Source organism: Crassostrea angulata, chromosome 9 (genome assembly GCF_025612915.1).
Source record: "Crassostrea angulata isolate pt1a10 chromosome 9, ASM2561291v2, whole genome shotgun sequence".
NCBI classification, from domain to species: Eukaryota; Metazoa; Mollusca; class Bivalvia; order Ostreida; family Ostreidae; genus Magallana; species Magallana angulata.
Window position 1 is genome coordinate 31,890,296 of NC_069119.1, and position 24,652 is coordinate 31,914,947.

The 24,652-nt window shown below is 32.6% G+C and overlaps 1 protein-coding gene across 2 annotated transcripts; it reads right to left on the reverse strand.

Annotated features, from left to right (window-relative positions):
* Positions 1–471: 471 nt before the first annotated feature.
* On the reverse strand, positions 472–24,373 carry LOC128163289 (vitamin D3 hydroxylase-associated protein-like). 2 transcript variants are annotated; one of them, XM_052826843.1, is made up of 16 exons: positions 24,138–24,373; positions 22,420–22,634; positions 21,958–22,128; positions 17,186–17,275; positions 14,420–14,491; positions 13,827–14,095; positions 12,942–12,982; positions 12,645–12,769; positions 12,020–12,145; positions 11,518–11,612; positions 9,096–9,201; positions 6,385–6,428; positions 6,181–6,220; positions 4,748–4,859; positions 4,304–4,443; positions 472–3,606 (listed from the first exon to the last, which is right to left on the reverse strand). In XM_052826843.1, exons 2-16 carry the CDS (start codon positions 22,618–22,620, stop codon positions 3,481–3,483), a joined length of 1,758 nt encoding a protein of 585 aa, XP_052682803.1. In that variant the 5' UTR covers positions 22,621–22,634; positions 24,138–24,373; the 3' UTR covers positions 472–3,480. The 2 variants fall into 2 exon arrangements, with proteins under 2 accessions (XP_052682803.1, XP_052682801.1); XM_052826841.1 differs by having other exon boundaries at positions 24,134–24,366.
* Between the last annotated feature and the right edge of the window lie 279 nt (positions 24,374–24,652).

The following is a 24,652-nucleotide window of genomic DNA, read 5'->3' on the forward strand; positions in this document are numbered from 1 at the left end:
CAATTTGATGGTAAAAAAAAGAATGGTATGAACTTATAGTACACGTACAGGCAGTGCCAAGAAAAACTATGAGAAAATGGTACCATTGAATTACAAAGACAAAGGGGAGATAACCGATGTGTTAAAATCGTCTATGATACGTCCTTTTCTTCAATACATGAATTTTGCAAGCATTTTCACCTCCATAGATGCAATAACTTGATATGATTGAAATCTATAAACGTTGCAGTAACTTTGATTAGCTGCAGGTCCCGGTCTGAAAAAATTCGGAGAGTCTGGTTGACTCCCAGGTCGTTCATCCGAATTTTCTCAGATCAGGAGCTACAGACCTACAGTTATAACTTTGATATGCAATATCCTCCCCCAAGTATGTGGTTAAGTAAAAAACATTTATTGTTTATGTTAATGTTTGGCCTTTTGTCAAATAATCATATGCAATTATTTGATAAAAATAAGAACAACACACTACAATTTCCATATAAACATGTATTTCAAAAATTAAAATCATTATCATTCTCATCAAAGCAAGTCAAAGTTAAAAACATAACTTTTTATCAATATTTCTTTTTAATCAAACTTCAAATGAAATTATGGGCCACATCGCTCACCTGAGCAACAATAGGTATGATAAAATCAGCTTAACAGAGTCATAATTCAAACTATCTGGACAATGTAGTATAATACATGTAGATCCTGTATAAATAAAAGTCCATTTTTTCCCTGGATATGTTTATAATCAAGTCCCTTTTCTAAAAGGATGAATTTAAAGTCATATCACCTGTAAAGCATTGCAGTTCTCAAAAAGATTCTAAACATTTGTTTATATATGGTATATAAACCTACATCATACTCTGAACCCCATGTGAGGCTGAAGAATATTCCAGGGGCCAAAGTCTAAACAATTTGAAAGAATCAGCAAAATGTCAAAATGCTTGCATATACCGGTAAGTAAAACCTTACATTATAACATTTCATTTTTTGAATTTTCCTTTGTAAAATTGGAATCCCAATGTGGCCCCACCCTACTCCTAAATATTTTGATTTGAAAGAATTTAAATCTACATTATCTGAGGTTACTTTCAGTAAAGTTACAGCTTTTCTAAGCAAGTGGTTTTTAGAAAAAGGTAATTTAATTTTTTTTCTATTTTTATTATCCTTTGGAAATTTTTACCCCCCCCCCCCCCTCCCCCCGGACCATGATTTGAAGAAACTTGAATCTATCCCACCTGGGGATGCTTTCTCACAAGTTTCAGCTTTCCTGGCTGATTGGTTGCTGAGAAGAAGATTTTTAAAGATTTACTCTATATATTCCAATGTAAAACTTCAACCCCCCCCCCCCCCCATTGTGGCCCCACCTTACCCCCGGGGACCATGATTTTAACAAACTTGAATCTACACTATCTAAGGATGCTTCCACACAAGTTTCAGCTTTTCTGACCAAATGGTTCTTGAGAAAACTTTTTTAAAAGATTTACAATATATGTTTCTATGTAAAAGTATGACCCCCCCAATTGTGGCTCCACCCTACCCCAGGGGACCATGATTTTTATAAACTTGAATCTATACTACATGAGGATGCTTCCACACAAGTTTCTGCTTTTCTGGCTGATTGGTTGCTGAGAAGAAGATTTATAAAGATTTACTCTATATATTCTATATAAAATTTCAACCCCCCATTGTGATCCCACCTTACCCCCAGGGACCATGATTTGAATAAACTTGAATCTACACTATCTGAAGATGCTTCCACACAAGTTTTAGCTTTTCTGGTCAAATGGTTTTGAGAAGAAGTTTTTGAAAAATATAAACAAATTTTCAATAAATCCTAATTAACTCCCCTTTAAAGAAAGCATGGCCCTTCATTTTATCAAACTTAATTCCCATTCACCTCACGATGCTTTGTGGCAAGTTTTGTTGAAGTTGGTCTAGAGTAATTCTAGAGAAGAAGTCGAAAATGTAAAAAATTTACAGAGAGACGGACGGACAGATGGACGCTGGACAAAAAGTGATCAGAAAAGCTCACTTGAGCTTTCAGCTCAGGTGAGCTAATAAAACAAACAATCAATGAGTAATCTCTGTAGCTAATAATTCTTTGTCTATATTCATTATACCCATGCATTCAAATAATCTAATTGAATAAATAACATCTTGTGTTAGTAAGGATTTCTTTGGGAAGAAATTCAAAAAAGTTTTGGAAATGCATATGTCTAGCATTTCACTTGTACCTTGCTATTAAAGCAAATATTTAATGGAAATAGAAAATAGAAGACTTCATGAATCTGACATTTATTAGATTTTAGGTATTAAATTATTGTCATTAATGAGTAGAATTCTATTGTATCAGGCTAGAAGAGTTCCCAAAAATTGAGAAATATTGAAGCTACAGTTAATTAGTGAACAAAATCAACAAAAAACCAGACACAGTACTTTTGATTTCTTTTTGGTATGCTGGCTGCTGTTAAAATGAAGTAAAGCTGCAATTTTTATTCTTTGTGTACCATATCAGAATTGCAATTTTAAAAGTCTTCTACAGCACATAACAACTGAATTGTATTCTATTAGTTCAATTTTTTGCCATGTACAAATAAATGAAAATAATCATGATTATACTGAAATATAGAGCAGGATGTAAAAACCCCATTAAGATATTCAGTACATCAATATGGAAAAGTTTGTTCACTTGAAGATATTTGCTAATCTTTAAATGACTTGAATTGATGCTAAGGTCATCAAAGTTGTATGTATGTATATATGCAGGCAATGTAAACTCACTTTCAAACAATCAAAAACAGTTAACAAATTGAAATGAAAAAAAAATTCAACAAATATGTAACAAATATGAAAATGACATGTATTTATAAAAATCAATTTAATTAAAATCAAGTTGACACAATAGCAATATTTGAGACATTGAAAAAAAAAATTAACTATGGCACTTAAATTTCATACCAAATCGACAATCATGACTTATACATGTAAAATATTTAACATAGTAGTGAATAAATTAGTTTATAATAACTTGCACACACAATTATATAAAACACAAACACACATACAACCCCCACAATGGTTAATTATTAATTGCCCATATAGAATTATTTGCGGTACTAGAAAAAAAATTATTCTACACTACATGTATATTTGAAAGCTAACAGTTTCAATTGAAGATACAATAAATTGACACACTGTACAGCACCTGAAATAATACTGTAAATTCCTTATTTTATGCGAGTACTTAATTCCGTGATTCCGCTGTTTTGTATCAAATTGCGAGAATATAAAATCGCGATCACCAATTTTTGCAATAATTTCCTATAGTTCAAAACTGTCTGAAAAATAAAAGCGAGATTTTAAAATTCATAAGGGTTGCTTTTTGCGATTTTAAGCGGAAATTATTTTGTCACGTTTAATTAGGAATCTACAGTAATGTACATAAACATTAACCATCCTTTTCTTACATATATTTTCTGCATTTTTTTTTTATGAGTTATCTCCCTTGAGCCCTTGCTCCACTTCCTTCATGAGTCTGATGACCAGTTCCTCTTGGTAGGGTAGGGCCACACACTGCACCCCACAGGGTAGACCCACAGTCCCTCCCAACATCATCTGAAAACCCAGAATAACTCAATGTTAAAGCCACAAAAAAATGAAACCCAAAAAAACTCAATGTTAAAGCCACAAAAAAATCATGCAGGCATGATTATGTACCACTTTTACTTTCTGTGGAATCATTTAATTCATGGGGGCCAATTTAAGTGCATTGTTTTTTGCTTATTCGTGGGGATGCAATTTTGAGGAGGCTTCGGTTTTCAGTTTCAGTAGGAAAACTTAATTTTTCATAATAAGTTTTTGTTGAGAATGTAAATTCGAGGGTGAAGACTACCCACAAATATCACAAAAATTGAGCCACCACGAATTCTAATGATTCCACAGTAACTAAAAACTGTTTCCATTTGTTGGTAGCTAATCCCAATTGGTGTAAAACACTCTCTTCCCTCTATAAGATTATCAACTTTCTTGGGCAATGTTGAGCATGCAAATAAAATAAAATTGTTCTCCCAATAAAATGCAACATTTGACCTAATGAGATTGTGCCTTAGAAACAAAATTTTTTTTTGCCTTACACTTGTACATCCATGTACATGCATTTGCTATCAAAGAAAAATGAATAAAATTTTCTATTGATAAAAGGTAACCTTTTTAAATTCTTTTTATATTATGCCAATAAATTACATCCAAATTGTAACATTTGATCTCTAGTACAGTGCCATTAAATTGACCTGAAACTCCTCATATACTTTACCTTTTTAATGTTCTTTTCAAACTTGGTCTTGTTTGGGTAATTAGCCATATCCTTTATATCCTGCTCTGTCACCTTGGTAACAGGAAGCACACCTGCTGGGTAGTTGAGCAAGTTGTACATCGTAGAGTACACACACCCTCCTATAATGACATTTCAAAAATATATATATACACTTACTGAATACACGTAATGCTTTATCAACTAAATACCCATCATCAATAGCAGCCATCATATATTTGGTAATTTTCACAATGATCTAATTTTTGCTTTTTTCGCAAAAAGTTTTAAATCTCAAATTATTAAATACAGGTACATAGAAATTATATTCTTTATCATTTTCTATGAAAAACTTTTTAAATCGCATAAAATTACTGGATGTACAATTTTATAAAACTCTATATTTCTACTTCAAACTATGTTATTGGTAGCTTTCCTGCTCCTTACCAACTAAATCTCCAAATGTATTGTGTGGAATAGCAGGGAAAGCAAATCCTGGACAAATGACAGCGTCGATTCCCAGGGATCTCCACAGGGCCAGAGTGTCGTCCTTGTAATCCTACCAAAAAAAAGTAGATGCATTTATAAGCAAGGAGGAATATGAGACACTCTCATTTTGTCACATATAGGACAATGAATTTTAATTACTATCATGCAATACCCAAAGGCATATAATTGTTTACATTTATATATATTACATGTTTTTGATATAATTTATAGGATATGAAAATTTAAAATGTATCATACATTGTATTATATTTTCAACTATGTCGCAATATATCTTGATTTTCCTTCAAAAATAAATAAACTAAAACTGAGACATTTTTTTTCTCTTCACAATGATGTCTTAAAAAGTTGCAAAACTACATGAGCTGTCATGAGTGGAACAGTTAAGATCTAGCATATCTTATATTTTCTCCCAGGTGAATTCAAGGTGGCTCACTATATCTTGAAATAGTTTCTCAAATCAGCAGAAAATTACTTAGTATGATGCATAAGAAGTATTTCAGTCAAATAGTTGAAAAAAATTAAATCAATTCAGGGTAAAAAAAATTAACATTTTTCACATTTGATTCGGTAATTATGAACATAATTATCCCAGGTGGATGTGAACTCATGATATTCAACCAAATCAATTTACAAAAACATTTTTAATGCCATCTTGTGATGTACTGTGTGAAAGATCGAGTTTGTCATGATGTATTGAGCTACCTTAAAATGGTTTGAAGTACTCATTCATAAAACTACTGTAACAACTAGAACACTTTCTCCAATTTAATATGACTTGTTTGAAAAAGATAAATAAGGCCAAAAAACTAATGTTTTGGTTCTCAGGCACATCTTCATCCATTCTAATGTCCCTGCATTAAGGTGAGAAAACACTTTACTCAATTTAATATAATTTTTTCCAGGAATTTGTTATTGATTAACTACTACTTTGACAAGTTTTCTTTCAAAAAATTAGGGTACCTTACCAGGCATTTGTGAAAGATACTAGAGTATGCATTTTCCAATATAATCTTATTGAAAATACACTTGAACCTCTGATATAAATCCTTTTTGACATTTCTATATATATGATTTAAACTTTAAATCATATAAAAAATTATGATAAATAATAATAATTTTAAATGGTATATTATCAGGCCGTTGAAAGTTTGAAAAATAATTATTATTTATCGAGGACCGTGTTGTCTGACCTTAAACTGAAAAGAGGAATAACTTATTTTTATATAGGTAAATAATGTGTAAATTGAGTTATTCCCCTTTGCAAATAATAAAATACCTGTCTGCCACATTTAAATTTCAAACGTTAATTTGGATTTGACCTAAATATTTTTTTTATTTTTTTTTTACAAAATCATCCTTAGAATAATTACCTCAATATCAAGAGCATGATTCCAGTATTCGTACACAGTCCTACAAAAACAGTCTCCTATGAATATTCTATTTTTTCATTCACATAAAAAACCACATATTGATATCTTTACAAATAAAAATCCATTTTAATTTTTTTTTTCAAAAAGAGAGAGAGAGAGAGAGAGAGAGAGAGAGAGAGAGAGAAAACACTGACAGGTACATACCCAAACCCTGATAAAGCCTTCACCATGTATCCTGCAATTTCATCCTAAAACAAGAAAGAAATATTTAAAGAAAGTTATTTTATAGTACTCACAAATTATCTACATGTATTTTTAAACTCCAGACTTTGTAAGATGAAACAAGTTCTACTGCATGATCATGAGCTAGTGTAGGCAATTTTACATCGACAATATAATTATGTATTTAGTAAAACAAATACAGTATATTACATGTAGGTTTTTCACCATGATCTATTTTCACAATATTTTTGGAATCATTTTCATATTGCAAAACATGCAAATATTATATTGATTATAAATGTATAATAAAATATATCTTCTGAAAATGCATAAGAATGACTTGCACAAATTATGTCTTTTTGTCAGATTTTCTAGAAAAATTTGCAATTAAGACACAAAAACTCTCCTGATATACCATATTTACTTAACAATTGAACCTTGATCTGTACCGTGAACACACTGAATATATGTACCAATAATAAATATATGTACCATAGATAAGTTAATTGAATGTACTGTAAAGGCATTTTAACAAGAGCTTGGGCTTTGAGTAGTTGTGATATTGAATTAGACTATTCTTCCTTCAATGATAGATGAGAAGATGATTTTAAAATGTAACTCTTTGCTTAATGACCCAATTACCGCGGCCGAAATTCTTGAGGTTGTTAAAACTATTAAAAATAATAAATCGCCGGGACCAGATACTGTTGTTAATGAATATATTAAGTCATCTATTAATATCATGATACCATTATATGTAAAACTTTTTAATTTTGTGTTTGATACTGGTATTATTCCGGAAGCCTGGCTGGTCGGGAACATAAAACCAATATATAAGAAAAAGGGTAGTTATGCTGACCCACAAAATTACCATCCGATTACTCTTTTGAGCTGTCTAGGAAAGGTTTTTACTTCTGTATCGTGTAGAAGGTTAACTACTTTTGCTGATAATGTTAATCTTATCAGGGAAAATCAGAGTGGTTTTAGAGAAAACTAGAGGTACTGTGAGCAAGCTCTAAAAAAAATCATAACTCATGTTTTTTTACTATTATAGAAATATTGGATGAATCTATTTCATCATCCATTTTCTATAAATAACAACTGCTCTATTTTTTAAAACTGTTAATGCTAATATGAGTACACAAACCAATTTGTATTCTTTAAATTCCATTTTAGTTCAAGTTAACTGTTAATGCATGAGGACATTTGCATCCTTATGTTTACAAACATGACTCGAATCAAACGAAATTCCACATGTCAAGCAGCCACTAAATAAAAACATTTTGAATTATTGGTATACTGAGCCCGATTTTTTTTTCTTTGGTCAAGGTCATGACACACTCTCAGGTTATAAGCATTCTAGATGTGAATTAAGAACTTGCAATACTTGTCCATTAGAAAGATATGGACTGGACACGAGTTTTACACTTTTCTGTAAGTGACCTTGGCCTTGCCCAAATGACCTTGGGTGAAGGTCATGACAAACCCTTAGCTCATAAGCAATCTTTGTGTGAACTGAGAACTTCCAATGTTTCTCCATAAGAAAGATATGGACCAGACAAGAACTTTGCATTTTTTCTGCCATTGACCTTGACCTTGTCCAAATGTCCTTGGGTCAAGGTCATGACACACCCTTCGGTCATAAGCAATCTTTGTGTGAAGTAAGAACTTCCAATGTTTCTCCATTAAAAAGATATGGACCAGACACGAATTTTGCACTTTTACTATCAGTGACCTTGACCTTGCCCGAATGACCTTGGGTTAAGGTCATGACACACCCTTAGGTCATAAGCAATCTTTGTGTGAATGTATACAGAATATTTTATATGAATGTGGTCTAAGCTATGTCTGGTTGATGCATAATGTAGAAAATGAAAAATGGATTTTAAATATTGTTAATCAAACTTTGATTGACCAATTTCAACAAAAATGGGTCTCTGATTGTAACACATCTAGTAAAGAATTGATCTATAACTTGCTTACCAATAACATTTTTGTACCTAGAAATTACATAAACTCTGGTGCTTATATGATAACATTACTACATTAGTTAGATTTAGAACAAGCAACCATAAACTGCCAATTGAGACAGGCAGATGGAATAATGTACCTAGAAATCAATGTTTTTGTAATTTATGCAAAAATAACATTGGCGACGAATATCACTATATTATGATATGTCCGGAATTGAAAGAATATAGAAATTTTTAAAGCTTATTTACCATCAATGTATTTTATACGACCAAATGCTTTCAAATTTTTTGAATTATTTTCATGTAAAAAATCACCGATAGCTGTTATTAATAACTTTTGTAAATTTATCAATATTATTATTAAGAGAGTCAACTCTCCAGGTTGATGTGTAGAGTATACACTCTTGCTTTTTGTATAATATTGTATGTATTGTATATTTTCTCTATGTTGTTTTATACAATATGAGAATAAACAAAATGAAAAATGACATGAAATGTCAAAAGCAATGTGAAGTAGGCCTCTCTATATCATTGCTGGTCACTCAGCCATTACCTGTTTGGATGCAAGAAGTACCGGTAAATACCAGGTAATTACAACCTACCAAAAGTCAAAGGTCTTGTTAAGTGGCTTCATCACTGTTTCTTTTCATTTTTACAGCTTAATACCTCTTATTTCAGAGGATGAGAATTGAATGTACCGTATTAACCACAGGTACTGACCCTTGATACGGCTGACATAATCCATCCAATCATTTTCTTTAGGACACCTGGTAAGTGGGAGGTATAGAAAAATTGCCGCACTGTAGAATCATAGATATCATCCTTCCTGCAAAAAAGATACCTTGCTGAATTTGATCATCATGGCAGAAAATGTAAGGTAATGTAGAAACCCATGCACAAATATATGGCTTTCAAATATTCACTATACATTTCTTAAATTTTATAGGTATATGATCATTATTCCAAAATATCTCAATTTTTAGAACCATTTTTAGCAAGGCCTTGGACTATCAATAGAACTTAACTCTCTTTTTCTTCCACCAAAACAAGCTGAAAATTTAAAGCACTGGTTTCGAGTGAAATATGCACAGATTGCAAAGTCTTAGCTCAAAAGTAAGACAAATCTAGTTGATTTCAAAGAGCCATGGCTGAGTGGCCAGCAATGAAATAGACAGGCCTATGTTACATTGCTGTTTGACACAACCACGCAAAGTCCAAGCTCTTGTTAAAATAGCTCTATCATAACTTTCAATTAAAAAGTTAACTTTAAAGCTTTAAGCTGACAAATAGTAAGGTAGCATATGGAGAAGTGGTCAAGGGTTTCCAACAATGACAAAGACAGGTAAACTTTTAAAATAAATTGCAAATTCCTTCTGTTTTAATTATTAATAGCTACACACTTAATTAGCATCCTATTTGAAAAATGGGTTACTCAAGTTTTCATTTAAAGTGCCAATTATTAAAGCAATATGAGCTGTATTTTTTATAATTTTATTTTGCTGCAAAAACCTGCTAGTATGATAAGTCTGCATGTAACTTAAACTTTTATGATAAATAAGATTTGAAAAAATCATTAATTTTTATCAAAGGAAAGATTTCTTTTCTAAGGAATATATAGCAAATCAATTTTTGTACAGGACGACAATAATTTAATTTAAAAATACGGCTAACAGAAATTTAAAAACCGGTATTTTTGTCATTTTAGTAGAAAAAACATTTTAATAAAAAAAATAAATATTCAACATAAAAAATGCAGCTCATATTGCTTTAAATAATACATGCAATACTCTGTAAAATCACTCAAGTAATCAGTCAAAAAACATAAAAATGGAGTTATTTTTTCTATTTCATTTCATAAATTCATTATAGAATAATAAATATATAAAAAAAAGTATCTTGTTTTGACAACGGAAAAGGGCATCATATAGCACACTGGTCAGGGGTACGTATAGTGCAGTTTCTTATTTAATGTGAAGAATTTAATAATATCCATGTAAAATTGCGAGAAGCACATCTTGTGAATTTTTAAATTTCACTTTTAGTTTTTGGACATACACAGTACGTAAACTACACGAAACTATGATAAAAATTCGTCATTCGCGATTTAATGGAAATCAGCTGAATCGCGGAATTAAGTACTCGCGTAAAATTAGGAATCTACAGCAGTTCACTGCTCAGTTGTTCAGACATCCCTTTATTGGGGTACACACACTGATATGAATGGAATATAATCCCAGTTCAAATTTATTCAGTAAATTTTAAAGATAAAAAGAATATGATCAGCAAACAGCAAATTTAAGATCACCCTATTACACAAATTAAACAATAAATAAAAAATGTTATAATTTCCTGCTTCAGTATACCATAAATTTTCTATTCATCAAATTTCCCAATGTAAAACTGTTTCTCTGAATGCAGGTTTATAAAAAAAAAAAATCAGACAAAGTAATATATCTTGAGGAAGATTTTAAAGGTTTTTATTCTTTAGAAGAGGAACAGATTAAGTGAATGTGTTTAATATTGATAACAAACATTTCATACGTACATGTACATGAAACTATGCATTCCAAGTGAAAACAAGCTTTGCGTACATTTGTAAATGAGAAATGACAAATTTCTCATATATATACAAGTACAGTTGAAGTAGATTTAATTTAGTTATTTTCATTGGCAGTATAAATCAAAGAAATTAAATCCAGGACGAATCTTTAACTAAAGTATTAATGTATACAAAGAGATTACGATATGACGAAATTAAATGCCAACAGAATTTTTTTTTTGTTGCAATACAAGGACATTTTGACCCAACGAAAAAATGTGCTTCTACAGCAAATGATTACAAACTTTTTCTGTATAATCAGGGAAGTAAGTGTGTGTAATACTGTAAATTCCTTATTTTACGTGAGACTCGTACCTAAGTTCACAATTCAACCATATTTGCATCAAATCACCAGAATATGAATTGGCAAAGGCCAAATTTTTACCGCAGTTTCATTTAGTTTAACTCTGTCCGAAAAATAAAATTAAGCAAGTCAGATTTTAAAATTTTTCGAAATTTGTGCTTATTGCAATTTTTTGTGGATTTTATTCCTTGCATTTAATTTAGAATCTACAGTGTCAATGACAAACTTTTCATACATACATGCAAGTGAGGTAGGTTTTCGTGCCATCTGCTCCTACAGTATCTAAAAATAGCCTGAACATCCTTCTAGCATCTACAGGTTGCATTGAAATAAGCTAAAAAGAAAAGAGAAATTTTGTTAGGTAAATTGAAAACTTGTATTAAAAAATACAAAAATTGCATAGTAACCACGATGAACACCAGACCTTTTTAACATAATTTGACTAAACTTTCCATTTCTAAAAAAATTATACTGTAAATTCCTTATTTTATGCGAGTACTTAATTCCACAATTCCGCTGTTTTGTATCAAATCGCGAGAATTTAAAATCCAGATCATCAATTTTTTGTTATAATTCCCTATAGTTCAAAACTGCCTGAAAAATAAATGCGAGACTTAAAAATCCAAGAAAGTTGCTTCTTGCGATTTTTAGTGGAAATTAATTCCTCACATTTAATAAGGAATCTACTCGACATTTAATAAAATACACCATAATTATGAAATGTTATATGTACAGACAGACCTTATGTCCCCGAGACTCTAGAATAGACTTGGCTTTCTCTACGGCTTGATGCATGGATGGAACCGAGGGGATGTAGCCATCATCTAGGTAATATCCAATCCTGAGGGGTTGCTTGTCCTGATAAATCTACAATTATATCATTATGATACATTTCTTTCATTATCACCGGTGTGAGATTGGTTTGTACAGTGAGAGACATATAGCAGTGAGAGATTTTTCTGTCTTACACTGTGTATTACTATGCCATCGTACTTCATTTTAGTCTTAAACAGTTACTATATTTTTTTTTTTACAATGATTGATAAACAAGTTTAACAACTTATATTGAGTCACTTATGAATGTCTTAGCTCTATTGGCAAAATGTTAAAATTTTTAGAATTTAATGCCTTGCATTCCTATTCTGTATGCAGTAAAACACAGTCAAAACGAACACGCTTATAGTAAATTGACGCTTACAGGGAAGTGATTTTTCGTTCCCCATGAATCTATTACATGTTGTAAACTTGACAGATATAACTAATTATGCTTATAATGAAGCAAAACTGCACATCCCTGGGAATTCATTATGAGCGTGTTTTACTATACAAGTAAGCATTCACATGACTCTGATGTCTTGTTACTGACCTCTTCTCTGAATGGTATAGGAGGAACCGTGGGGTCAAGGTCGAACATGTACTGACACAAAAGAGCTCTCATTGCCATGGTTACACCATCCACATCTCTAGACAACATCCCCGAGGCAGATTTGACTGATACAAGTGCAAAAAGTTCAAATCAAGCTTTCATACATGCATTATCACCATAAATCACGATATTCAAAATAAAACAATTAAGGTCCTCATCAAAAATGGGTCTGCATCTTCATGCTGTGACCTGAATAATTAAACATTGTCTGCTTCATTTCTTTGATAAATACTGTACCTAAAGTTTGGCCTTTAGTAAGTTTGTGAGTACCAGCTCCACTGCAAAAGTGCAAAAATCATCAAACATTTAACTACAAGGCCACTGCATAAAAAATACAAACACGCTGGCATAAATTATTCAATAGCAAAGAAATTTTAGTCTTCAATATACATATATATTAGATAAAAATTGGGTAATACACATATTTCTATACAACCCCCCCCCCCCCCCCCCCCAAAAAAAAAAAAATTGTCAAGATGCTAAAAAGGATATCAAAATTATTACATATACAGAAGTGTGTAAAATATACCTGATAATAGCACATATCTTTTTCTGATGAGAGAGAGAGAGAGATAGAGAGAGAGAGAAAGACAGAGAGGGAGAGGTTTACTCATAAGTGCATGGAGGAAATAAAATGAAGCAATTTATTATTCACATGTACTTTATTGACATTAGACCTAAAAAGAAGTACAGAAATTTAAATTTCCAGCATAAAAGGAAAATTATTCCTGAAGAACAAAATGAAAACAGAAACCAATTTATTTGCATCCTTCAATTATAATTGAGAGAAGGGAAAGAGGAAAAGAAGAAGAAAGATGAGTACAAATTAAGAGGAAAAGAATACTGTGGTTTCATTGATTTCCAAGGGTATGAATTTTTGTGGATAAAGTGAAAATCACAGTTTCAAGGATATGGAAATTTAATTGTGGCCAATGACCCTATCAATACAAAATGTTAATAGAAATTGCACTTCAATGAACACTTAATTTCGTGGATTAACTTAATATCGAAATCCATGAAAATTGGTATTCAACGAATATTGATGAAGCACGCTTTGCTGACAAAAAAAACACCTTTGATTACCGCAGCCTGCTATACGTCATGTTATAAAGGTTGTCTTACCTGATTCTCCCTGCTGTTGGCTTTAGACCACAAATCCCACACATATTGGCAGGGATTCTTATACTGCCACCGATGTCCGTACCGATCCCTAGTATAGACCCTCCCGCAGCTATCAGAGCCCCTTCCCCTCCAGATGACCCCCCAGGGCCACGATTCGTGTCCTGAGGGTTCAAAGTTCGACCATAAATTGGATTTGAACACTCAAAGGTCATCATGGTTTGAGGGACGTTGGTGCGGACAAAAGGAACTGCTCCTTGTCTCTTGAGAACCTATATTTCAAAATATTCAAAGTATGGAAGTTTGAGAAAGCAAGTCTCTTTAGTTCCCTGTCATTTTATGAGCATTAAAATAAATTACATGCAAGCCATGTGTTCAAAGTATAGCATTGGTATTGCACTAGTGTATATGTGCACAATGAGTTCAAAGTCATTTTAATGAATCTTCAGTGAAATGATATGCCCATCCATTAATCAAACAAAAGATCAGTCCTTAATTTTGCTTGATTTTCATTGAACATTAAATCCTATCTTTTGGTTAAGACTCTGTTGTACAGAATAAATGACTTCAGGAATTATATTATACTGAGATTTCACCTTCACAACGACAGCATCCTCTGACACAGGGTCTCCTATACATCTCTGCATGCCAGCAGTGCAGTCATATCCCTATAAACAACAAAACAGACCAATCTTACATTATTTAGTGTTAGTTAATTATGATTTACATCCTGCAAGTGTGTTTTCATACCAAGATACCGAAAAACTAATTTTTGTTTCAATTCACTTTTTTGAAATTTTTTTTTAAACAGTGATGAGGTTGGTCATAGGAACCAATATTTTTTTTTTTTCAAATTTGACTGTCTTTAAATAACTCCCTCCTCTCCCTCCTCCCAATAATCAAAACAAAAGGCCCATGGGCCACATCGCTCACCTGAGGAACAATAGGTATGATAAAATCAGCTTAATGGAGTCATAATACAAACTATCTGGACAATGTACAATAATACATGTAGATCCTGTATAAATAAAATCCATTTTCCCCTGGATATTCTTATGTTTATAATCATTAGTCCCTTTTCTAACAAGATGATTTTATGGTCATATCATATGTTGAGTATTGCAGTTCTCAAAATGATCCTTAACAATAGTTTATATATTAGATATAAACGTACATCAAACTCTGAACCTTCTCGGGAGGCCAAAGAATTGTCCTGGGGCCAAAGTCTTAACAATTATAAAGAAACATCTGGCTGATTAGTTTCTGAGAAGATTTTTAAAGATTTACCCTATATATTCCTTTGTTAAATTTTGACCCCCCATTGTGGCCTCACCCTACCCCTGGGGATCATGATTCTCACAACTATGAATCTACACTAATTGAGGATGCTTTCACACAAGTTTCAGCTTTCCTGGCTGATTAGTTTCTGAGAAGAAGATTTTTAAAGATTTACTCTGTTTATTCCTATGTAAAACATCGACCTTCCATTTGGCCCAAACCTACCCCCAGGGTTATGATTTTCACAAAATTGAATCTACACTACCTGAGGATGCTTCCACACAAGTTTCAGCTTTCCTGGCTGATTAGTTTCTGAGAAGAAGATTTTTTAAAGATTTACTCTATATATGCCTATGTTAAACTTCGATCCCCCATTGTGGCCTCACCGTACCCTGGGGGTCATGATTTTCACAACTTTGAATCTACACTACCTGAGGATGCTTCCACACAAGTTTCAGCTTTCCTGGCTAATTAGTTTCTGAGAAGAAGATTTTTAAAGATTTATTCTATATATTCCTATGTAAAACTTCGATCCTTCATTGTGGCCCCACCCTTACCTTCGGGGATCATGATTTTCACAAATTTGTATCTACATTACCTGATGATGCTTTCACACAAGTTTCAGCTTTCCTGGCTGATTAGTTTCTGAGGAGAAGATTTTTAAAGATTTACTCTATATATTCCTTTGTTAAACTTCGACCCCCCATTGTGGCCCCACCCTCAGGTGAGCTAAAAAGGTTAAGTTTACAATACAATAAGTTGTTAAAGTTGGTTTCTGGAAGAACAGACTTTGAAAATTTTCTTAATAAATATTGACAAATTTTTTACTTTTTTAAGCTTTAGTTTTTAAGATCTGTGTACAAACATAGAATTGTGAGCAAATCTCTGTTTCTTGCTTATAATTCGAAGCTTAACACTCAAATATGGTTAGTAAATAGAAATTGTAAACAATTAAACACAAGAAACATGCACTACATGTATAACAAATAAAGAACACAATTTATTTTTTCGAAATGAATCATATATATACATGTATACTATATACCTACATATTTCCGTCAGCGATATCAAACTCTATTTAAACTGAATAAACTCGAAAAAATGCCGAGCATCTCAACAAAACCTATTGCATTAATCAACATGTACCATTACGCAAAAGATAATGCCGAATTACCGATAGAATGAATTGTATTTCAGTACCCCTACATCCGATTTTGCTTAATTTGCGCAGGTAAACAGTTAACTGTTTGATTTACCGAAGTCTCTGTTTGATTTGATACGTAAAAATCACGAAATACAGACGATAGTTTCCAGGTTACAAAGCATAATGAGAACGAAACGAAAATCAGAACAAGCTAACACCAACGTCATGTGTGAAAACTGTCAACGCATTGAAATATTTAGCCTCAATTTACTTCACAAAATCGGCACCAATATATTTTGTATGTTTCAAAATTTCCCTTCATACGCGAACTGTTGCACAACATGCAAATTCATCATAGTCAGATCGACCCTTTTTCGTGTAATGTCATGGCTGCTTTAAACAAAGAACCTCGTTTTAGAAGTATGGAATCATTTTACCGGATGCCGAACCCGAAGCTATTAAGCTGATTGAAACACGCATTTCCTTTATTATTATTTTCGTAATAACTCAGATTTGAAACAGAATTACCACATAATTTTTGCAATTTATATTTTCCTTCCCATAAGGATAATTTATGCTAAACTAGGTTGAATTTGCCTCGGTAGTTCTTGAGAAGAAGATTTTTAAAAATGCACCCCCCTTTTTCTACAGTTTCAAGGTTTTCTCCGCTTTGAATACAGATCAAACTTTTATTTCTGCAATTTATATTCGGCCTCCTATAAGGATGCTTTGTGCCAAATTTGGTTGAAATTGGATAAGCGGTTTTAGAGAAGAAGTTCAAAATGTAAAAAGTTTACAGACGGACAGACGGACGACGGACAAAATGTGATCAGAATAGCTCACTTGAGCTTTCAGCTCAGGTGAGCTAAAAACCTACAAGGGGTACTTATGGGAGAAAGGACACATACACAATAGAGAGAATATAAAACCAGCAGAGTACCTTGATGTAGTAGTTTTCCTTGATGCTGACTGGCATCCCATGAAGAGGCCCCTTTTTTCCTGTCTTCTGATCCCTTTCAAGTGCCATCTCCTAAAAATGCCAATCATTCAGAATACTGATTTTAGAATAAACACATTAACTGCAGTTTTATTTCTTGAAGATCATTTACACCACACAAAGCATCTTGTAGGGAATATATGAAAGTTGATCAGATTAAACAATAGCTCTATAATGATTAAAATCATTATGATATTACAAAACAATACTTGATCATACAAGCATTTCATTTGATAATATTTCTTATTATATCAAACTCCTTTTGAGGAATACATGTAAAACTTATAAACTTATAAATGACAAAACAAAGATAATATTTATACTGGGACTGATAACAAGTTATTCATGCACAGTTATACAGACAAACAGAGGAACTAATTTCTCCTGTAATACATGTAGATTTTGCTCGCCTCATTTTTTAAAACCAAATATTGCTCCTTATTGCTGTTTTATAATTAAAACACAGCAGAATGTAGTGGGGAATACAAACTGACTGTTTTAACAATAATTTCATGGATTGGAAACAAAATTAACAAAAATCAGTGTTTGAAAATTTTTTTGGTTTCCCGACCGAGGCTACTTGAGCCCGTCAATACTTTCAGTGCTTTGATTTTATATTTATTGCTTATAAATTAACCTTCCCAAACCCACACATTACAGCAAATTACAGAAATTTAGTAGAACCTTGTTGGATTGCTCAATAGGGTATTCAATTTGGTCACCCAGGGGTCACATAAGGCTGTCCAAAGTAAATTATATATGTTTAACCTAATCTGCGCTCGTAGGTTTAGAAGCAATCGCATTTAAGAAAAACCAAACAAAATCTATCTCAATATGATCTTTACCAGTATGATTTTACTAAACTATTGCAATCTGTAAAAATTTTAAATGTTTAGAGCACATTATGGACTATAATATATCAAATACTCCATGGAACAGCTGGCAAAAATCATTACTATAGAGGTAGCCTACATGTAACTTGAATGCTTACTGTAATGGTAATGGATAAAATCATTTGTGTGAAAATTTTGTTTGCTTTTATTTTATTGCCCTCCCTCGAAGTTTGGTTATCTGAAGTAACGTTAAAGTGGATTGGGACACTTCCGTGTTGTGACGTATTCTTTATCGAAATAAACAATAAAATGAAGTGTAGCTTAATTTTAAATTAGTAGTTAATTGTCACCTAACAGTGTAGTGTAGTGGGTTAGAGGGTTTCCTATAAATCTGTAAGTCATGAGTTCGAATCCCGCTGGGGATTTTACATTTTTTAACTCTCCAAATATTTTCAAAAGCCAATTTTTGGTTAAATATTGTGAAATTTGAAAATTCTAAAATGGTGAAAGTACATGTATTCCAATTATACTGTACTTTAATCCACATTTATTTAATATCAACAGATGTCCCATACCACCTTAAAACATAGAATTCAGTTTGGACAGATCTAAATCAGGTAAAAGAATTTTTTCCTTAGCACCTGATGATATCTCAGTGGATTCACTAACTATTGTTAATTTATTTGATAAAAAAAATCCCTAAAATCTTATAAAGAATGGTACAGTATGTATGTATTTTTCATTATCAATAAGAGCTATATAGAAATGCATGTATCTTAAGCAACCTGCTTATAATATTAATTTTAATTGCTTAGCCTTGTAAATTGTTAACATCGGAACTGTGTACACTTCATATCTGGGGCTCTTGAAGGGGAAAGATTCAATTAAAAGATAACTGTCAAATAAAAAACTATAAAATTCAAATTCAATATAATATACATAAAGAGACAGGAGTTTAAAAACCTTGCAAGTTTACCTCAGTCTAACAGTGATCGGTACACATAAGTACAATATTACTTCAAGAATTTACTGTTAGTACACTGTACATAATGACCAGTAAACTTGGATATACAGTGTTTTTTTTTTACTTTAAAGTCTTAATTTATACATTGGTCCTAGGGGGACTGACTGATTGACCAGTCAAAATACTAGTTATTAAACCCGAGTGATATGAATGAGTGAAAAAACAATTGTAACTCTGCCTTAATATGAACAGTTTCTGTGAGAGTTTAATTAATTGTAAGATTTTGTCTATCTCTCACTTACCTCATCTCCCTTTTTAAGAATTTTAAAATTTATATTACACTTAGTTAAGAGTTTTAATTGACTTAATTGGCTCAAGCCCCCTTAAGTGGATGAGGAGACTGTCTGAGAACCCTACATATTGTAAACCACGCAACAGACAATGAGCAACCACTGCTCTCAGATGCTAAACACACCTTTAGAAATAAAAGATATTCCTGCTTGCTTACTGATGTTATTTATCCTGTATTTCTTCATTACGTTAATATGTAACAGTTACTATAATTGCTCATTTACGAATAAAAAATAAAGTTCATTGTACATTGTACATCTGCTTGGTTTACAGTATTAACAGATTGCACAATGTGTGTCTCTCAATGTGTGAATACTTCAGACATGTTTTAAGGTAATTAAATTCCTTACTAAATGAAAGGAATTATAATCCGCTGAAACCGCCAGATGCAGTTCTTGCAGATTTTAAAATCTCCCTGTTTAATACCAGTAATTTTCAGGCAGTTTTGGCCATTATGACATTATAAGAAAAATCAATTTTGATGCAAAACAGTGGAATTGCGAAATAACGTTCTTGTGTAAAATACAGTAGGTAATTTACAGTATACAATCAGATTACACTCCACACTCACTGCATACACAAAAATAGTTGTCAAGAGATGATTCTGAAATTGTGCTGCTTTTGAGGATGTGTATTTTTAGTCACCTTATTAATGGCAGAAGGTAGCATCTAATTAAAGCAATTTAATTTCATCGCTGAACATCATGTACCCAATGTACACCACAATGAACATGTTTCTCAATAGTACATTCAGCATCAACCAAAAATTGAAGTATATGTAACTTTTCAAAATATTCTGCATCAAACTCATTCTCATAATTATATGACTGTAAACAATAGGTCACTGATCAGACGCATAGAATTAGTATCCATGGTATCCAAATACAATGACAAGAAGCACCCTTCACTGATTCTAACATCTTGTCTCTTATTTTTTTACAATCAAAATAAAATTAACTTATTCACCATTTACTGCATATACGTTTTTTTTTTTGCGTGTCCAAAAATTTGAGAAATGGAAAAAATGTGTAGCATTTTCATTTGCGTTGGTCACTGTTTGCAATTTTTAAAGTTCCTTATAGAAAATTATTGAAAATTCAGGATACAATTTCTGCATTTTCATGGTGTATGATACAAAATCAGCATTTGCTATTTTTATGTTCTGGTGGCTTGAAATGAATTAACTGAATTACATGTATAAAATTAAGAATTCATTTACAAATTTGAAAATACTTGTCCGTAGTATAAAGTTACGTGTTAAAGAAACCCAGTGCCATACATAATGGTTAGTAATACATGGTGCCAAGTTAAACATTTCAAACTGACTCAGGATGGGGAGCAATGCTCTGCCTTTATCATATTTTATATAATATAGTGCCTACCATGAGATATTTCTAGACAAGTAAAGACCCTGGAAAAAAAGTAAAAGATTTCTCTATTGAAAGTATACATGTCTATTGCACAGATTTATGATAAACATGATTTTGAAAAAGACTAATGAGTAGAGAAGACTCTAAACATTAAACTTCGATATCTCGAACACTGATATCTTGAATACAATGGAGATGTCGAAGTCATTTGCAAGTCCCAACTACTTATCTTAAAAGTATTTTACCCTCGATATCTCGAAGACTCAGATATCACTTGTTTTTAAACAGTCCCATCTAATTCGAGATAATGAAGTTTGACTGTATGTACATTCAGTTTATATATGTGTTGCTACTACATGTACTAGGTTAATTCAAATTGCTAATTCAACTTTCAATAAGATTAAATCTACATCAGAGACAAATGCAGCTCACATGATAAGGATAAGACACATGCTAAAAAGATTAATATTAGCTATTTGACAGGAAAAATCATTCACAAAAAGCAAAAAGTCTAATCTAACAGCTTATAGGTATTTTCATCAAAATAATTTATAAACCTTCAATGATCTTTAATATTTGCTGAAGTAATGTTGCAATTACCAAATATTTTCTGCATGTTTTTTTTCTTTGCATATAAAATATCTTTGAGATAACAAAAACAAAACAGAATTTTGATCATGAAAAAATGAAATTATATGTTCATATTAAACTGGTTAAACTAAATCAAAATAATGTTAATCAAGCAGAAAGGCAACTCTGTAGTTAAGCTAAATAGATGCTACCAGTGTCTACCTACATAGGCTATACACTGCAAAGCAGCTCTTAAGCTAAAAAATCAAATGAAACATATGAAATGCAAAAACTTCAAGCATCTAATAAATTCATGGGCTACACTTTGTGTTGTAACTCTTTAGCTTAGATTAAACTGAAATTTCACCAGCATTGTTGTTCATAAGGTAAACATTGCATTGCAACTTGAAAGCTTAATAAACTCAACTGAAATGTAATTGGGATCTTAGTTCACAAGCTACACATTGCAACTTGTAAGCTTAAACTCAACTGAAATGCAACCACCATCTAAATACAGGAGCTACACAATACAAAGCAACTCTTAAGCTAAAACTCTGACAACTGAAATCCAACTAAAATGCAACTAGGATATAAGTTCTTGAACCACACGATGCATTCAACACTGACCTCGGCTTCCCAGATTGGTTCAACCACACAGTTAAGTTTGCGGTCGACTTCCAGTGCAACGGCCTGGTAGCACTCACACACCTCGACAGCTGAGAGTTCCCCAGACTGTAGCCTCTGTTCTAACTCTGTGATTGACAGCCTCGTAATTCTTTCTGCCTTCTCTTTGGTGATCTAGGAATATTTAATTCTAAAGGTTATGAGAGTTTTCATTTCATAACATTAGCCAAGATTTGTATGGCTGAAGGCACCAGTCCAAATATCTTTCAATGAATTCATTTGAAATACACAAATTCATAAACTTTTTTTCACATTATTATCAAATATTTCAAAAAAGTCCATAGCATTGTCAGGACGTGTTCTGAGAGTCTTAAGATAATTGGAGGCTAAATCAATTATAAACCACATTTCATAAATGTGGTGCCGTATCTTTCAACCTCATGTTCTCAATTAAATACAACTTACCCCTTTTTGGGTCAAATGTTCGGCCATCTTCCTACATGCTGCCAGACACTCCTCTCTTTTGGCCTTGACCTTTGATTTTGCTCTGTAGTACTTATAGACGGCATGGGAGGTTTTCAAGGTCACCAGACCTAGGAAAGCAACTGACACATTTCTCCCATTGAACCAATCCAGGTCGATTTCCAGTTCTTTGAACCTGTTCATGACTTAGAGTTGACCTAAAATTTAAATTGCAAAATTATTGTACATCTGAAAATCGCCAAAGGGGAACTGTGTCTTTAGTATAGTTTCTGACGTACTGTTTGTTTCCAAAAACAAAAGTTACCTAAGTAGATCAAATAATATGGGTTTCTTTGTAAGGCAAAAAAATGAATATTTAGTTGTGTTAAAAATGTTATGTTACAGGCCATAACTTTATGTACTTTTTTAAAATGAGTAAAGTTTACAGTCACCTTTTTGACTTGACCAATATAGAACAAAAATAGCTTAGTTATTAACTTGGTATAGCACCAGACTAGAGATTCAGGGCGCCCACATTGAGATCCTAGTTTGGTCCATCATTTTATTGGAAAGGAGGAATGAGCATAAAATTACATTGCTAGACAGGGAAATGAAAATGAAAGTTAACTCCTGCCAGGCTAAAAAACCTGAGATGTTGATCATTGAGGTTGCGCAAAGATTATTCAGGGGGGAAGAAATGTGATGGTTGATCAGTTTGATTGCTGGCACAAAAATAGCGGGCTATGTTCTAATGCTGTGAAATGAATTAAACCCTGGACCCCAGCAACTCTAGTCAAGAGCTCTCCCACTGAGCTACCCAGGCCGATATCCACAATCCATATAGCCCCATGCAACTACTACAATGTTTTACATCTTTTCTGTGTTATAGAGGTTATTTATTATAGTCTGTCCCAAGTTATTGCTTCCATCGCTTTTTGATGATTTTTTTTATAAAATTACACATACCTGTGAAAGAAATACAGTTGAAATCGTTAAAAGGGAATATACCAAGATATCTTCATTGAACAATTATCCCTTTCCACTCAGAAAAATTCACAGGAACGAAAACAGATTCCTTACGGAGATTTATAATGGGAAATGTTTACATACTCTCTCCATTCGGAATACACTCGGAATATATCGCGCAATTTTTTAACATTATCATCCGGGCTTATTAATGGCTGTTGCAATGCAAAATCTCCGTAGACTTTCAATTTCGGGATGTGTATTGAAACCTGAGGCGGTAGAGGGGGCGTTTCAAAACAGATAATCTGGACATTTTTTATATTAGTGGATGAACGTAGTTTGAGCACAAAGGTATTTACTATTATTGAAATATCAAGCAAAAAGTGGTGGAAGCAAAAATTCGGGACAGAGTATAGCCAACTCTTGAAAATGAACGTTAACTCCTGCTAGGCAAAATAACCTGAGATGTTGATCATTGAGGTTGTGCAAAGATTATTCGGGGGGGGGGGGGGGGGGGGGAGAAATGTGACGTTTACATCAGTTAGATTGCTGGCACAAAAAAGTGGGCTATGCAATGTTCTAATGTTGTGAAATAAATACAGCCAACTAAGACTAAACATCTGAATCAATATAAAATAAGCACCTGTACGCTGGATAATGCTATTGAATAAACACCAGACTCGGCCCATGTACAAGTACTTCTTTCTAGGTCTTTGATCTGACCTTTTGAGACAAAGTGAAAGTAACTTACCTGCCTCGTTTCAGTGACTTTATTCCTTTAGACTCAAGAGTTGCAATGTCTAAATCACCTTAATTGCCGCATTTTTGCAGAGTAAGCATATGCATCGAAAGCTATTTTCTAAGTGGAAAATGAAACGCACAAAAACTGATCATTCGTGAAGAGTCAACGTAGGTGGGCGGCCGATAGTTGACACAAAAGAAAGTAGGAAATAAAAGCGGGGTTCACTCCTATGGGCGATAATTATTCCGGAAGTATTATCCACTCGAAACTGACACTTGATCAACAAATAAAGTTTTATGGCTAGATACAATGATGGGCTGTAGATGAAAAAAAAAGTTTGTTAAATCCACGATAGTAATTGTCCACATAAATTTCTTTAGATAATAAGTGGCGGATCAAGAACCTAACCAAAAGCCTATATAGACTTGACTATCTCTAGTTACCATAACCCGTAGATGGACCTGTCACGAGCGAGTCTCTTGTTTGTATTTTCAATTCTATTTGAAACGAAATCCGAGACCCTTTTAT

What these genes read in the sequence shown, in the direction of transcription:
- LOC128163289 (XM_052826843.1), bottom strand. Translation starts at nt 22,620, where the DNA reads ATGAACAGGTTCAAAGAACTGGAAATCGACCTGGATTGGTTCAATGGG. An exon ending in AACATTTGACCCAAAAAGGG is followed by an intron (nt 22,129 to 22,419) that starts GTAAGTTGTATT and finishes AAATATTCCTAG; the next exon opens with ATCACCAAAGAGAAGGCAGA. An exon ending in AAGGCTTTATCAGGGTTTGG is followed by an intron (nt 6,221 to 6,384) that starts GTATGTACCTGT and finishes CTGTTTTTGTAG; the next exon opens with GACTGTGTACGAATACTGGA.